The 15,511-nt window shown below is 51.9% G+C and overlaps 8 protein-coding genes across 8 annotated transcripts; 4 read left to right on the forward strand and 4 right to left on the reverse strand.

The window, feature by feature from the left end:
* Positions 1-212: 212 nt before the first annotated feature.
* On the reverse strand, positions 213-1,232 carry CKM354_001208700 (uncharacterized protein; the record flags this gene model as incomplete). The annotated part of the gene is made up of 5 exons (XM_044807599.1): positions 213-311; positions 368-674; positions 728-972; positions 1,027-1,085; positions 1,142-1,232. The coding sequence occupies 5 exons, from the start codon at positions 1,230-1,232 to the stop codon at positions 213-215; spliced, it is 801 nt and encodes a 266-aa protein (XP_044663534.1).
* A 1,372-nt stretch (positions 1,233-2,604) lies between these two features.
* CKM354_001208800 (uncharacterized protein) lies at positions 2,605-3,124 on the forward strand (the record flags this gene model as incomplete). Its single annotated transcript, XM_044807600.1, has 2 exons — positions 2,605-2,925; positions 3,062-3,124. The coding sequence occupies 2 exons, from the start codon at positions 2,605-2,607 to the stop codon at positions 3,122-3,124; spliced, it is 384 nt and encodes a 127-aa protein (XP_044663535.1).
* Positions 3,125-3,358: 234 nt separating this feature from the next.
* On the reverse strand, positions 3,359-5,066 carry CKM354_001208900 (uncharacterized protein; the record flags this gene model as incomplete). Its single annotated transcript, XM_044807601.1, has 2 exons — positions 3,359-4,210; positions 4,323-5,066. The coding sequence occupies 2 exons, from the start codon at positions 5,064-5,066 to the stop codon at positions 3,359-3,361; spliced, it is 1,596 nt and encodes a 531-aa protein (XP_044663536.1).
* Positions 5,067-5,944: 878 nt separating this feature from the next.
* Positions 5,945-6,961, forward strand: CKM354_001209000 (uncharacterized protein; the record flags this gene model as incomplete). Its single annotated transcript, XM_044807602.1, has 1 exon — positions 5,945-6,961. One exon carries the CDS (start codon positions 5,945-5,947, stop codon positions 6,959-6,961), a length of 1,017 nt encoding a protein of 338 aa, XP_044663537.1.
* Positions 6,962-7,343: 382 nt separating this feature from the next.
* On the reverse strand, positions 7,344-8,427 carry CKM354_001209100 (uncharacterized protein; the record flags this gene model as incomplete). Its single annotated transcript, XM_044807603.1, has 4 exons — positions 7,344-7,655; positions 7,705-7,817; positions 7,869-8,107; positions 8,159-8,427. The coding sequence occupies 4 exons, from the start codon at positions 8,425-8,427 to the stop codon at positions 7,344-7,346; spliced, it is 933 nt and encodes a 310-aa protein (XP_044663538.1).
* A 654-nt stretch (positions 8,428-9,081) lies between these two features.
* CKM354_001209200 (uncharacterized protein) lies at positions 9,082-10,422 on the forward strand (the record flags this gene model as incomplete). The annotated part of the gene is made up of 1 exon (XM_044807604.1): positions 9,082-10,422. One exon carries the CDS (start codon positions 9,082-9,084, stop codon positions 10,420-10,422), a length of 1,341 nt encoding a protein of 446 aa, XP_044663539.1.
* Positions 10,423-10,721: 299 nt separating this feature from the next.
* On the reverse strand, positions 10,722-12,703 carry CKM354_001209300 (uncharacterized protein; the record flags this gene model as incomplete). The annotated part of the gene is made up of 3 exons (XM_044807605.1): positions 10,722-12,248; positions 12,304-12,506; positions 12,562-12,703. The coding sequence occupies 3 exons, from the start codon at positions 12,701-12,703 to the stop codon at positions 10,722-10,724; spliced, it is 1,872 nt and encodes a 623-aa protein (XP_044663540.1).
* Positions 12,704-13,937: 1,234 nt separating this feature from the next.
* Positions 13,938-15,463, forward strand: CKM354_001209400 (uncharacterized protein; the record flags this gene model as incomplete). Its single annotated transcript, XM_044807606.1, has 2 exons — positions 13,938-14,481; positions 14,535-15,463. The coding sequence occupies 2 exons, from the start codon at positions 13,938-13,940 to the stop codon at positions 15,461-15,463; spliced, it is 1,473 nt and encodes a 490-aa protein (XP_044663541.1).
* Positions 15,464-15,511: the final 48 nt, after the last annotated feature.

The following is a 15,511-nucleotide window of genomic DNA, read 5'->3' on the forward strand; positions in this document are numbered from 1 at the left end:
GAGGCATCCTCAATAGCTTTTGCGGCGGAAAGCGTCACCTTCAACCATCGAAAGCGGACCGTCGACTTTGTTACCATTGGTGATAAGTTCAGTCGGAAAGTAGCAGACTGTTTCATACGGGCACTACAAACGCTCCCTCAAGATCTGAGCAAGCATAGAAGCAAATCCAACTGGACACTGTGGCGTGTCTGTGCGACAGCTGCGCTTCGGCTTCACATGCCGCCATGGCCATATCCCGCTGGGCTTGCAGAGCCCGCAGAGCCTTCTCCGTACGCATCGCACATCGGCATCTCAGCTAAAGGACAATTCGACTGCATTACTGTCAGCGAGGTCGCAACTCTAAATGCGACTCATGGACTTCACTCACTTGTATGCAGATGGCCTGTAGCATGGGCTCTGCACTGGGCGGAACGCTTGCCGGAGGACTACATCTCTTGCCAAATGTATCCGAAAGCGCTTTGCCAACGGTAGCAACGTCCTCATCGGTAACTCCGAAGCTCGCAGCAGCCAGTCCGACCTGCTGGATGAACCAACCAACGGCAAGGTTGTCGAGTTTCATGAATTTGTGTACCTCGTACATTGATGTTCTGCCTGCATAGGGCGAGACGGTGTTGCCAAACTGGGAGCATCCTAGCAGGACGGCGAAGTAAGAGTAAAGGTGGGAAATCAGAATGCTGAAAAATTTATCAGTCAACGGATTGCAGAATGCTGAACTGGTACGACTTACCCTTGGTTACTGTTTGGATCGTTCGCAGGCATGTTGCTCTTCAATGGATCAGCACCGCCTCCATCGAGAAAATTGACCATAACGCCTTGGTCGCCGCCCCTGTTGGTGGTTGGGCCTGCGCCACTGAAGTATGGAGCAAGATTCACGCCTTCATAGTCGCCCGTGCCTGGAGCGAGTATTCCATCAACTTTGACGAGTGAACCTGGCATGGAAGTATAGTTCCCAATGACAGCCGTGTTCACGATCTGGAAATCAAGTCAGCACTGCGGTCTGTCAATTCACCACTGTGCGTAACGTACCAGCGTTAGGACAGTCTGCTGGTTGGCGGCTGTGTTATCCTTTAGCAGCGCGGTTGTGTCTGGCACACTCCATGTTAGCTAGGGGTGGTGACGTCAATGGTAAAGGCTCACTCACACTTGTCGCACAGGGACGGTGCGTCCTGACGCCGACCTGGCATGGCCGTGGACGAGAGCAAGAAGCTCAAGAACGCAAGACAAGTCTTCATGATAGCGGCTATCTTTGGTCAAACTGCGAGAACAGCAAAGGGAGCTGAGATAGCTTGAAGGCTGACAGTTCTGATATATGTTGGCAATCGTGGGCATCCGATCGATAGTGCCCGACAGAGGAAATCGCACACCAGCCCTCTCCCAGGCCTCAACACTTGCGCTGGTAGCTTTATCGGATTGTCTCGACTCCTCTGCATATGTCTTCGAGCAGGGCTGTCCATGTCAATTCGAGCCCAAACATCACCATCGGTTTTTACTCCGCTCCATCTCCGCCCACGATACAACAACACCAACCCCTCGATCCCTGCACAAGCTTTAAGCATGCATTTAAACATACCTTGTGCACGACAGGGGTCTTGTCGAATCAAGGTCAACGTAAGTGTAAGCTCAATCAACTACTCCTCCGGAGACTCGCCTTTCCGTGGCACGGCAACAGTTCTTACGAGGAGGGCATGGGTTAGCATAGCTCTAGAATCGAATCTATCGGCGTTGGTGACACCGATCCCTTCTAATCAGCCCTTCGCTTGTCAGATTGGTGACGTCCATGACTACCCATGCTTCACCGACGATCGTGGTCAGCTCTAAAGATCTTCCACGATAGGAAGGACAGACATGAAGCGGCGGTGCTTCGCAAGCCTGCAAGCCCCGCCTGGAGCATTTGATTAGGTCACTGCATTGAGGTAGAACCTCGACACCATGAGCCGGGCCATGCGGAGCAGCAGTCTAAATCGTGGCATCCTGAACCAAGTGGTGACCGTTCCCAGCCTCCTTCTTCGAACGACATCGATTGCGCTGAACCAATTGAGGTGACTCCCAACCTCTTCTTCTAAAGTCTTCGTACTCGATCCATGCTTGACCGCCCGAGGTGCCGAGACTGGAGAACGCACTTGGCTGGAAATGCTTCCAGACAGAATCCCATTCGATTAACCCACCAGGTAGCACGGTGTGCATTCTGTGATCCTTAAGCAAACTTCCTTTAACAAACCGAAGTCAAACCTGCTGTTAGGACTGCTCATATTGCTCATACGACCTCGATTTTGACTGTATGCGTATCACTTACTCTTGACTATTTGATAATGGGCACATGAATCATCGAAGCGGAACAACTCTGCCTCCTCGTCGTCCAGCGTGCAGGACAAACAGGGCACTCCTCTCTGGGCGATGCTGATTAGACCTGGTTTCCTAAGCATCAAGAAACTTCCATCTTCACAAAAGGCCAGTCCCCATTTGCGAGAATGGCGCAATCACGGTTTGTCCTCAAGCAAATGTTCTCTCAACACGAAACCGCAGCAAACACCAAGTCAAGCTATAAGATGAGGCGTCGCCGGATCTCTGGGAGTTCTGTTGCGGAAAGCAGATCGAGCATTCGCTATGTCGTTGAATCCGAACTCCAAGAAGGGCAAATCTGAGTGGCCCACCCTAACAGAGGCCAAAGCAAAGCAAGAAATTCCCAAGCTTGACGAAGCCTTCGAGAAGATCGACGCGCCGACCATGCCTGGTGACAAGCTTTCCAAAATTAAGGACAAGGAGCTCAGTGAGGGCTACACCATGATCGATAAGAAAGGTCTCCCAAAGCCAGAGGAACTCGAGCGGAATGGCAAGCCTTTCGCTGGGGCGATTGGCAGTGTGGCAGCTGGGAAGGATTCTCCAGGCATGACAGCGGACGAGATGGTTGAAGGCTTTGTGAATGTGGTAAGTCAGGCAAACCCCGTGACATTTTCCCCTCCTCGTCGTCGCTAGGGACAAGGGAGACCCATCCTCAGATTGATTGCATATGCGACTCCGTTTGCAAGCGTTGTTCTGAGCTTACGCTAATCATAACTCGTAGCCAGGAGATTCAGTCGAGGTCGACGAGCATGGAAAAGTGATTAAAGGTACCAAGCGGACCTGATGATTAAAGTATCACAGTGACTTCTTCTTCCTGCAGCTTCTGCCTGTTGCAGCTGGCGGTTGGCTGACAAATGAAGAAAGAGATGTGTCCTGCCGCGTGTTGTACCGGAGAGCTTCCTAGATATCCACTATCTGCAATACATCAGTCATCTCCATATCAATGACTTCGCGAATTAGTACAGACTCACAGTACGTGGTCGTGTCTTGGGTCTAGCCTCCAGGCTGGGTTTGTCAGCTACAAGTCTGGGTCAGTTTGCTCAGGCATCATTCGGTTTCTCTCATGATGCGTCCATCGATCCCAAAGCTGGGCACAAATGCCACTCATCCATCGGACCCATTCACTGACGCGCTTCGTTCGCCCATCGCCGGCAGATCCACTCCAAGAAGTCGCCGTCATCGCCTTATCCGACTGCCCGACGTCTCTCAGATTGGCCATAGCGCTGTCTACACGTTTTGTGATGCCTTTATTGATCCTTTTCAAAGCCTGGTTTTCACTCAAATACCATGGTTTCTTGAGTATGCCACGGGATTCGCGACCTTCTCGCACGTATTGAGAGTCATATACCCAAGCAGCTGCGAGTGACTCAATCGCTGCTTGCGATGAGCCACCCTCACTGGCGAATCTTCTGACAACCAAGAATGTGGCAAGAAAGATTAGCTCATCATCAAAAGGCTGAATCTGAAACGCGTAAATGAGAACTCTGCCGCATTTCCGAAGGGTCATTGGATCCAACCCGAGGCCTCGCAGAACATCGTAGGACCCCTTCGATTCCGATGAAACCGCTGTCGGCTTCATAGACCACAGAGACAGCAAGATCTGGTACAAAGTAGAAACGTACAGATCCAGCAACGGCAGGCTGTAATCTGGTTGAATGATGCAAATTGAGATGCCGAGTAGAGCGTAGACATTGTCGTGGATCACACTGCAGTTGTTGATTGAGAAATTCTGGAAGGCATCGGGAAAGGACAGTAACCTCCCGACATGTAAGTCCTCGCTTGCGCGTTTGTACCATTGCCAAAGGCTTCGACATTGGAAGGTATTATTGGTGATGAGTGTTCCCTCATCATACCCTCCTTTACGCATGGCCTTGAGATTCAGTTAGTGGTCAGGCCTTTCGGGATACAGCTTCCGATTCTGCTGGTTCATCAAGTGCGAATAGTGAGCACCTCGAAGCCAGAATCGGAACGATGAGACTCACTTCCATGTCATTGCCGCGTCCGTCGATCGACAGTCCAGCAGTACTGATTGGTTCATTGACACCCAATTCTATCAGATTTTCCCAGTCGAATCGTAGCGAATACCACTGAATTGTAAGCTTCTTGGCCAATAGTAGCTCCTGCACAACCCACAGCCTAGACCAGTATTCGCTCGCAACGACTAACTGGCGGATGAGCTGGAGTAATACCTCCCACGTCTGACGGATATCTAGAGGTATATCGCCACCTTGTTGGAGCTTCTCCCTAGCTTGATAATTCCTAACATAGTCTTGCATTTGCTCTTGCGTCATACTCATTCTTATCCTGGGATCAAACGTGTTTTCAAAGTATATCCAGGCGATGACTTCCGTAGCTGTCCTATATATATCACCCATACAGGCGACCTGGACTGATCGGTCTGACAAGTCGTCTTGGTTGATGCAGATCGCGTCCACGAAGAACCAGTCTCGGCGGTTTTCGCTCGCCATTTGGACCAGAAAGTTGTAGAGATTCGGTCGAACGAGGAATTCATGGCCATTTAGAGTGATGGCTTTGTCAGCTTCTGCCTTACCCCAGCAATAGGATAACGCATAGAAAGGCGGTGCGTTGATCAGAGAGTGTGTGCCAAGCTCCCAAGCCAATTCCCGCTTGCCTCCAACAAAACGTAGGAGACGATATTCTCTGTTTCCCGGGTCAAGCTGGGCATAAATCTGCGAGGATATCTGGTAATTGGCGGACTTCTCCATGGTGATAGAGAAAGATGAGGCAGTTGCCTGACCGACAAAGCCTTGTCAGGATGCCACCGCCATTGCAGCGGGCAAGATGCTTTCTATTGGCGGGTGCTGGCCTCCCATCTGCCGTAGCCACGAAGAGCGGCAAGCTCTCGAGCTCTCTTCCAACAGTCGCAGTGCCTTCAGACATTCAATTGAGCTCTACCTTCGTCGCATTCGTCGGTCTTTTTTGGCAGTCGGACTTGCTTACCAAATCTTGCACAATCCTGGAGTCGCCATGTAGGCCTGATAGCCCTTGCCGTTTCGGCTCGTGCATGCTTCCGATCGGAACTTCGGATCGATCCAGCTCTCTTAGACTCTTGCCTTATGGTGTCGTCCGCAACGTTGCAAGAGCAGAACACTTGATACAATCGCATAGCGACAAAGTTGTCGAAAGAGCACGAGAAATTGCCTGCAAGTTCACCAGTCAATCTCCAGCCACGATGGCATCGTCCTCCATCCAGGATTCATGGTGCGGAACATAGCCGGTGCAGGTGCATTAGCCGTGCTTCGTCCTTGTCCGAAGCTGGACAGCTCGGCCAGCCAGCACGCCTCCGTAAGCCGGCAGAAGTCAGACCAAAGATGAGCCTCTTGACACCATGCGAGCCTTTGGTACGTGGAGACGTGGAGCACGAGGGGATCTCCTTGGCCTTGGGGCATCAGATTAGGAATTCGTTGCAAGCTTGATTACTCTTGACCAAAAAGGTCTGTACAAAAGCTCCAAGCCTCGCACTTCATCTTGGTCCTCTACCTCAAAACATCTTGCTTCGACTGGACTTTGCTCTACATCTCGACATTCAAGGCAGGAAACCGTAACTGTACCTACCCAGATTCAATCACAATAACCAGCAAACATGAAGGGAAAAGTCGCTTTGGAAGAGGCTTTTGCGTTGCCACGCAATGCCGAAAAGACACAATGGTGGGCAAGCCTGTTCGCCGTTGACCCAGCCAAGCACACCAAGGAGATCAACGACATCAACAAGCTTCGCATCGAAAACATGGACAAGTACGGCGTCGGTTACAAGATTCTTTCATACACAGCACCAGGTGTTCAAGATGTCTGGGACCGAAAAGAAGCCGATGCACTTGCACGAGAAGTGAACGACCACCTTGCCAAGGAGATCAAAGGCTTCGAAGACCGATTAGGTGGTTTCGCCACTCTGTCTATGCACGATCCACAGACTGCAGCAGATGAGCTACGAAGATGCGTGAAGGAGTATGGATTCCTTGGAGCTCTTGTGAACGACACACAGCGCAACGACGAGTCCGGAACTGGCATGATCTTCTACGACAACCCAGAGTGGGATGTGTTCTGGTCTGTTGTGCAGGAGCTCGATGTGCCGTTCTACCTTCACCCAAGAAACCCAACCGGTGTCTTCCACGACAAGCTCTGGGCCCCACGAAAGTGGCTCGTCGGACCACCTCTCTCTTTTGCACAAGGTGTCAGTCTGCACCTGCTTGGCATGGTCACCAACGGCACATTCGACAGATTCCCCAAGCTCAAGGTCATCATCGGACACTTGGGGGAGCACATTCCATTCGACCTTTGGCGTATAAATCACTGGTTTGAGGACGTTAAGAAGCCTCTTGGTCTAGATTGCAAGAAAACAATTCGTGAATACTTTGCACAAAACATCTGGATCACCACCAGCGGGCACTTCTCAACACCTACGCTCGAGTATTGCATCAAGGAAATTGGAGCTGAGAGAATTTTATTCTCCATCGACTACCCATTCGAGTCATTTCCGGATGCATGCAACTGGTATGATAATGATGTGAAGTTGGACGGCGAACACACCGTGAAGGCTATCGGACGTGATAATGCCAAGAAGCTGTTCAAGCTTGGGAGGTTCAAGGACGATGAAGCATAGATATAGACTTGTATGACAAAGCATTTCTTCTCCACAATTCACATGCATGTCTCAGCCTCTTGTGAACATGTGCTAGGGAAAGATGCCATGGCCAAGCCTTTCCTGTTGTCCCTCAATGGGGCAAATGGACGTCTATCGGATCGGGCGCAGCCAAGACTCACAGACATCATTCCAACAAGACGATCCTTGATGGAGAGCGGTCCAGCCTTTCACGTTGCTGACAATGTGCATGACGGCTGTGCACCCGAGCCGCAAACTTTACTGGCTTCATTTTCCACATGCCATTTCCGGAACTACCAGAGTCAGATCACGGAAAGCACAGTGTTTGAAGTCGTAACGAAACTCATCGTGATTGCGGTCATTAAGATATATTACAGATGACCTAAGAGCCAGCTCCAGAGGACACCTGTGGCACACTGCCAGTTCCCTTCTCGTCATCTTTGGCCAAAGCCACGTTATATTCAAGCTCCCATTCTGCTTGGGCATCACCTTTGCGAGGCTCAAACTTGACAACAAGCGAGTCTTTGACAGCAAAAACAGAATCGTCATCCAGATACTTCGATTCAGCATCAAAAATTTGTGTTGTGATTGGTTTATGGCCCTCATGTTGTACAATGTAGTGAATATGTGCCGGCCTGTATGGGTGGCGATCCATGAGCTGCAGGAGCTTGCCTGCAGGGCCGTCGAAAGGTACCTGTTCGTTATTAGCTGTGCTCAAGGGGAAAAATGCGAAAGAGTCTTACAGGATATGGTGTAGGTCGAAGGCAGTAGAAGGCATATTCACCATTGGCGTTGGTATAGAATTTCCCTCGGAGGTTGTGCTCCACCTGGTCTGGATCTTGCTGTTCATAAAGCCCTGATCTATCTGTCAGCACAATGTCGTGATTGAGAAACAGAGGGGAAGTACCGTTCGTGCTGGCTTGCCACACATCGACCGATGCATTCTGAATTGGCTTTCCAGTCTTTGCGTCGGTCACAACGCCATGAACATATGCCACCTGAGCATCTTTAGGAGTATTGAATGTGATTGTGCCTCCAAAGTCTCGGACTGGATGGTCATGTCTGAAGAAGGGTCCAAGGATAGCAGAGGCAGTGGCGGCGTCATCGGCGGCCGCTGCCTTCCTCACTGTGATGTCGTCCACCAGTCTGACTCTCGTCAGCACTGGAGCTTCCACTCATGTTGTCAGTGAAACTCACGATTCAAGTCCAATCACATCGCATAGCAGCTGGCCTTCATTTCTCCTCTCATTACTCATCTGACCCGCCCAGTTGACGAGCTGCACGCCAGCCATCCATTCATCGACAGTGAGATCAACTTCTCTGGCAAAGTCATGAATGTGACGAATCAGTGGTCCAAGAACTTCTCGCAGGCGAGCATCGGTCTTCGGACCCATGGCCTTAATAATTTGTTCGGTCCATTCCTTATTGAGGCCGACATCTTGCTTGTTTGTCCCGTTGGTCGCCATGGTTTTCAGTGTGTTCTGTCTTGAAAGAGGAAATGTGATTCTCGTCAGACGGATACTACAAGAGTGGGGAAGATTGAGCGAAGGAAGAAGGAAGATTGGTGCAACAACAGTGGCATTAGAGCTCTCCCGACCTACCAGCTCCCAGGGTGGTCAGTGTTGGCTCATTCAGGCATCCAGCCGCTGTAAGAATCCGAGCTCCAGACAGGTTCCGAAACTCCTCAGCGGCTAGGCCCGCAGGTGGAAGAACCCCCCTGCTCTTCGGATGCAGCAGAGGTTCTGTCGGACGCGGCGGTTATCAGCGGCCCGTCAACAACGTGCATCCCGCGATGTGCGCGGAGGGTTGGGTCAGCAGGCGCGAGGTGCTCGATCCGAGCACTTTTGCTTGGTCTCGCCCACGGCTACCGAACAACCAACGACACTGCAACCTTATCGCACGGCTCAGGCTTGATAGAGCTACGCTGGTTAGAGCTGTCATGATGGAAGAAGAAATGGTTATTAGATGTCTGCAGAGACCGTCAATGGACAATGATCATCCACACAAACAATACACATCACAAACATCAAGAGACTGAAATCGCACAACACACAAGAAGACTTTCAAAGTCCTTCGTCACATCAACTCTTACTATCGGATCAAGAGTCAAGCAACACATCATGCCTCAGCCAGGATCGAACTGGAAGCCCTTCAACATTGCTGTTGTCGGTGGCGGTATTGGCGGTGTTGCAGTTTCCATCGCTCTGAGGAGAGCAGGCCACAATGTCACCATCTACGAGCGAGCAGACTATGCTGGCGAGGTCGGTGCATCGATATCCTGCGCAGCAAATGGCATGAAGTGGCTACGAGAGTGGGGTGTCGACATCGAGAAAGGCGACGGCGTCTATCTTCGCAAGCTCATCAACCGCGACTGGAAGACTGGTGAGCCCGTGAGCGTGTACGACCTTGGAGACTATGAGGAGAAGTGGGGCAACCCATACTACATGTTCCACAGGCAAGATATGCACAAGATGCTCATGGACTGCGCTACGCAAGAGGAAGGCGCTGGCCAGCCAGTCAAGCTCGTTGTCAACCACAAGTGCGTCGACCTCGACACCACAACTGGACGCATCACATTCGGCAACGGGGTCGTTGCTGAGCATGACGTTGTCATTGGCGCCGATGGCATTGGCTCTCAAATTCGCAAGCTCATCGGCATCCAAGTGGAAAAGCGCCCTGCCGACTCCAGCTGCCTCCACGCCAACGTCATGACTAAGGACGCCGTAGCACGAGGATACGAAGATTACTCAAAGAACAGCGCAATCGAATACTGGGGCGGTCACCACAGCTGGAACAAGATCGTCCTTTCACCTTGCAACAGCGGCAGCCTCCTCTCATACTACTGCTTCTTCCCACGCGAAAAGGGCGACTTCACCGAACAAAAGTGGGACGCCGCGAGCACAGTCGACGAACTCCTCGCCCCGTACCCAGACCTCGACACTGGCGTACGAAACCACCTCGCCATCGGCCAAGAAATTCGCCCCTGGAGACTCTGGGTCCACGAGCCATACTCTCACTGGCAAAAAGGCGTAGCCTGCATCATGGGCGACGCCGCCCACCCAATGATGCCCGACCAAAGTCAAGGTGCCTGCATGGCTCTCGAAGACTCCGCAGCCCTGGGTCTCGTCTTCCAAAAAGACTTCTTCCCCGGCAGCGTCGAAGAAGCCCTCCAACTCTACGAGCGTGTCCGCCACCCACGTGCCTCCAAAGTCCAAGCTGCATCTGCTCGTGCACGAGAGAACATTCACGAGCGCATTGGCTTCTCAGACAACACCGATAACCCACTGTACAAAGTCAAGGATGAGCAGAACAAGTTGACCATCACCGAGATGAACAGCTATGATATGCGCGAGGATATCAAGACTAAGTGGCCACAACAATGGCCGCAGTCGTTGGGCGAGATTAGCAAGCCAAATGGGTTGGCACCGCAAACAAATGGTGTTGCTGTTGCTGCGCACTAGAAAAAAAAAGATCGTACTTACTTCCATCGTGGCTGAGCGTTGAGCGCGATTTTGTTGGTTTTGTAAAAAGATACCTTATATTCCATCATCACTTCTACCAAACTTCGATTCCTCTCCTGTTCTTTACTTTTTAATTTATTCTCATCGGCTTTGCGAGCAACAAGAGAGTTCTTGGTGCCTCATTTGGTTCCACACACGATGAAATCGAAGTACATGCGCAACATGAGCATAAAAACGAAACGCATCTTGTCTGTGCGTGATTTCATTCGTGAAAGTCCTTACATCTTGTCATCATCGTATCATATCACCATACCATCCATCGGCCACAGAGACTCCCAATCAATATACAGATTATCACTCAGAAGAGGGTCCGCTGTCCAATTCCCGTCAGTCTGCTCAGGAAACGAGGCGGAAAGGCTATCAAGACTACTCGCATCGAAATCAAAGCCCATCATTCCTTCCAAGCCGGCACTTCCGCCAGCACTCAGATCCATATTGCTGGGTCCCGAAGATGGAGTTGTATACGTGGGCACTGCAGCAGTTCCATCATGGAAATCAGCAGTGAACAATTGACTGACGTATTGATTGCTCTTCTTTCGACGTTCGCGACCCATTTGTTCCCGTCGAGCAGTGACGGCGTCATTGAACGTGCTGAGGATCTCGTAGTAATGGCGCGCTTGTGGTGATACAATCGCCAGTCGTTCAAGAACTGCGATGGCGTTCGCGAACGCCGTGTCAACTTCGGGAACAGGCTCTGATTGTGCGAACATGGAGAAGCCTAGAAGGAGTCCAGCTGCGAACATCCAGGCTTTGAGTAGACACATGTTGTTTGATAGAATGCTGGAGTTGATAGACATGTAGCCCGTCTTGGCCATGTACACGGCGCTGTCCAAGCAAGCTTGCGCCAGATCCGATACTGCCGAGGACTGCTCCAGCTTGTCTACACTCGACCGTCTTCGCCTGCGTATTTGTGTGACCAAATGTGATATCAAGAACGGCCGGGTGACGAGGATGATGGTGAAGTAGTACGAGCAGGCAACATGTGTAGAGCCGATGAATAACTCTCGATCAGCCGGTCCGAGGGTGCTCTCTTTCAAACTGGCGAAGTGTCGAAGCTGGACCGGGACTGATTCGTTCCACTTTCGCAGACGTTGTAAGAAGGCATCTGCTGTTTTGGAATCCATGCTTTGCCCGCTGCCGAGCTGTTGCTCCAACTCGATGATGTGCGAGCAAATGCCAAAGACAGCTCTTGACGCGATCCAGCGCGGCTTGTCGAATTCGCCAACTTCGCCATCTCCATCGTAGGCCGAATCATCCTCAGGTCGCATTGATGGAAGACCTCCGGGTCGCCCAAGAATCGAAGAAACAATTGTGTCAAGAATGAGCAAACTCTTCCAAGTTCGCCATCTCGTCAAACATTCTGACGTTGAAAGTCCCTTGTACTGATCTTTCCTGTGCAATCCAAGAGCACATGCAGATTTCGAGGCTATGCCCAGGTACATGAACGCGGCGTTTCGATGGCAAGCGCCAAGCATGTAGAAGGCCATGAGGAGAAATACTCGGACCATGTCTAGGCTAGGATCGCAGAGGAAGCCTTCGAAGGCATACTTTTGAGCGCAGCTGAACGACCGGGTCGCGTTGTGTGAATCAAACGGGTTCTGCCCACGACACTGATGCCCGATGGCGAGCATCATATTCAGCATGGCCTGCTCAGCTCGAGATCTTTTATCATCCACTTCAATGAAGATGCTCGGGCTCAGCGCGTTGTGCCGGTCTAGGAAGCCATGTATCTCTGCAACAGTGAACAGGTCTAGTATACCGCTTGACTGCACGCAAGTCAGCTTAGTGGAAAGACGTGGAGAAGTAGGACAATCAGCTTACAGCTTCGCGGTAGAGCTGCACTAGAGCGAACTTGTCGCCTCGAGACAAGTCAGTCATTACTGGGCTTTCGTCCCGCGGCACTTCCATCTCCAGCATATTGTCCTTGAACTGGTTCTCTGTGAATGCTGAGGGTCCCATGTATTTCTTGAGAATCCGTCGCAGGAAGTGGAGGAAGGAAAGCGATGCATTTTCGCCAACATATACTGCAACATGTTAGCGCCATGCGTGGAAGACTTGGATCTTGATAATCTGGCTTACACTTCTCTCCCTTTGAGCTCAACAACATGCGACTTTGAGTCATCCGCGAAGCATCTTTGCCTGGCTCCGGTGTGTTACTGGGCGAAGTATGAGTGCCAGTTCCAGTCTGTGCACGCGAGGTGGTCCCATTGGTCGCTTGCATGTTTGCAGTGGGAGCAACAGGTTCTCCACCACTCTTCGATCTGCCATGCTGGGCCGTCTGTGATACTTCCTCCAGACGAGGGTCATATCGCGGAGATGCATCCTCTACGCTAGGCGTTGGAAAAGGCGAAGTCTTCTGCCGTTTGCGTGAGGATTCGAGGTAGACACAAGCATCGATCCGCTCTCGCTTCAGGCATGGCCCACATGGAGTGGCAGCATCACACCGTATCTTGGATGCTTTGCAAGGGACGCAAGCACGTGCTGATCTTTGTCTGTAGACAGTCGTCAGCCACTGATGTTAGGCTTCTCAACACAGTGTAGGCATACCGATCCTGTGGCTTGACCTATGAGGCCATAATTAGCTGACATGCTGCAAGGGTGCAGAGAAGGAGCAACATCGTTGACGCACCTTTGGTCGTGGCATGGGAGACGAGATTTCGGATATGAGCGGCTTGGGGGTATCCGGTGGAATTGTCGGCTATGGACGTGAAGCACATATAAGGAGTGCGGTGCGACGTTGCACAATTATGGAGACTCGCTGCTTCGCTCAGAATTCACGCAGCGAGGCGGGCCAACTCTGCTTATGGTCCGGCCGCTTCGTCGACATGTGGGTGCGTGAGGCACCAAGGCCGCCGTAAGACTGAGATAAGGCAGGCAGCGCTCTCCAATGGAGCCGTAGTCGAAGCGATCCTGCTGATGCTGATAGAGGAGCGCTGTTCTGGTGGTGCGTGGCAGAGGCGAGAAGTGGAGTTCTCGGACCGTGCACGCACTTGCTGACTCCGCACGACCGAGGGTGTGTCCAAATCCAAATCTCCAGCGAGCAAGCACCTCCTCCAAACCTTCCTGCGCACAGAGACATCTCCGCCCTTTCTGGACCATCACGTGCGTCTCGCCATACCCCGCCAGAGTTGGCAGCAGTCAGTCGTCCAAGACGAGAGCTTCTTGAGGCACTCGGGAGAGCTGTGCGGGCACACTTGTCTGCGAGGAGGCACAGCTACATTGGAAGCATAAAAGCAGACCGCACACCGTACCCCGCCCAGCACTGGCAGTAGTCCATGATGAGCTGCGATGTAGCTCCTTCAGGCACTTCGGGAGTGCCATGCGGTAACACTGGTTCGCGTGAAGACACCGTCCATTGAAAGGATAAGTAGAGCAGGAGGTCATTTCTTTGCCTACAGCTCACAAGTTTCTTCATATCAGCACCAGTCGTGACACAAGCAGCAGAGAACAAAAGCATGGCCACTAACGCGTCCAACGGCAGCACTTTCACCCCTCCAGGCCAAGACTGGACCGTGCCCCTGTGGCGAGACGGACAACAAGTCCAAACGACCAACTCGTTCGATCTCATAGCGCCAGCAACAGGCAATGCGCTGTACAAAGCCTCCTCCGCATCTGTGGAAGACTGCAATGCTGCAGTCGCAGCAGCCGAGAAAGCCTTCCCGGCATGGAGCAAGACCAAGCCTGGTGTCCGCCGAGACTTGTTTCTCAAAGCTGCAGACGAGATGGTTCGCAGGAAAGATGAGCTTTGGCATTTTGCCAACCAGGAAGTAGCCTCGACTGATATGTACTTTGCCTTTGACTTCAACGACGCACTGGAATCGTTGAAGAGCTGTGCAGGTCTCATTGCAGCGGCTTCTGGTCAGGGCTTCGTGCCCGACATGCTGGACGAGAACAGAAGTGCCATGGTGGTGAAAGAGGCCTACGGAGTGGTCGTGGCAATCGCCCCGTGGAACTGTCCTTGCATTCTTGGGCTGCGATCTTTCCTTGGTCCTCTGGCCAGTGAGTCAAGCGCCCACTAGCATAAAATGTACCACCGCTAACAAGATGAAAAGTGGGAAACACAGTCGTCGTGAAAGCGAGCGAGAAAGGCCCCGGATCAATGTGGGTGCTCATGGACATCTTCCACAAAGTCGGCCTCCCAGCCGGCTGCCTCAACACCATCACCCACAGCCGCGAAGCAGGACCCGAAATCATCAGCACCCTCGTCGCTCACCCCACAGTCCGCAAAATCAACTTCACCGGAAGCACAGCCGTAGGCTCCATCGTCGCCAGCCTCGCAGGCAAACACCTCAAACCCACCCTGATGGAATTGGGCGGTAAAGCCCCAGCCATCGTCTGCGAAGACGCCAACCTCCAAACTGCCGCAGTCCAATGCTGCGTCGGATCCTTCCTCTATTCTGGCCAAATCTGCATGGCCACCGAACGCATTCTCGTCAATGCCAAAGTCGCCGATGAATTCCGACAAGTGCTCTCCGCGACGATTGATCAAATCTTTCCTGACCAGAACGGTCTTGTCCTAGTCGATAAAGCCCCTGTTGAACGCAACGCAGCTCTCCTATCCGATGCCATTGCCAAAGGTGCCAAAGCACTATACGGCGACGTGAACGACAAACGAGCTCTTGCGACCGCCATGCGGCCTGTCATTATCGAGAATGTATCTAAGGATTCTGATCTCTATTATCAAGAATCTTTCGGGCCAACTGTCAGTCTTTTCATCGTCGAGAATGACGAGGAAGCCATCCAGATCGCCAATGATACCGAATACGGACTCGCGTCGGCAGTCTTTACGGAGAATCTGCAGAGAGGTTTGAGGATCGCGAGACAGATTGAGACTGGAGCAGTACATATCAATTCGATGAGCGTACACGATGAGACGAGTCTTCCACATGGCGGGGCGAAGAAATCTGGATTTGGAAGGTTTAATGGCGAAGAAGGGTTGAAGGAGTGGGTACGATTGAAGACGATTACATGGGCGAACTGAATATGGACCAAGAAGTGTGCGAAACTCATGTGGAATTGCTGTTCCCTG

Source organism: Cercospora kikuchii (assembly GCF_019650295.1).
Source record: "Cercospora kikuchii DNA, contig_00008, whole genome shotgun sequence".
Lineage (NCBI taxonomy): Eukaryota > Fungi > Ascomycota > Dothideomycetes > Mycosphaerellales > Mycosphaerellaceae > Cercospora > Cercospora kikuchii.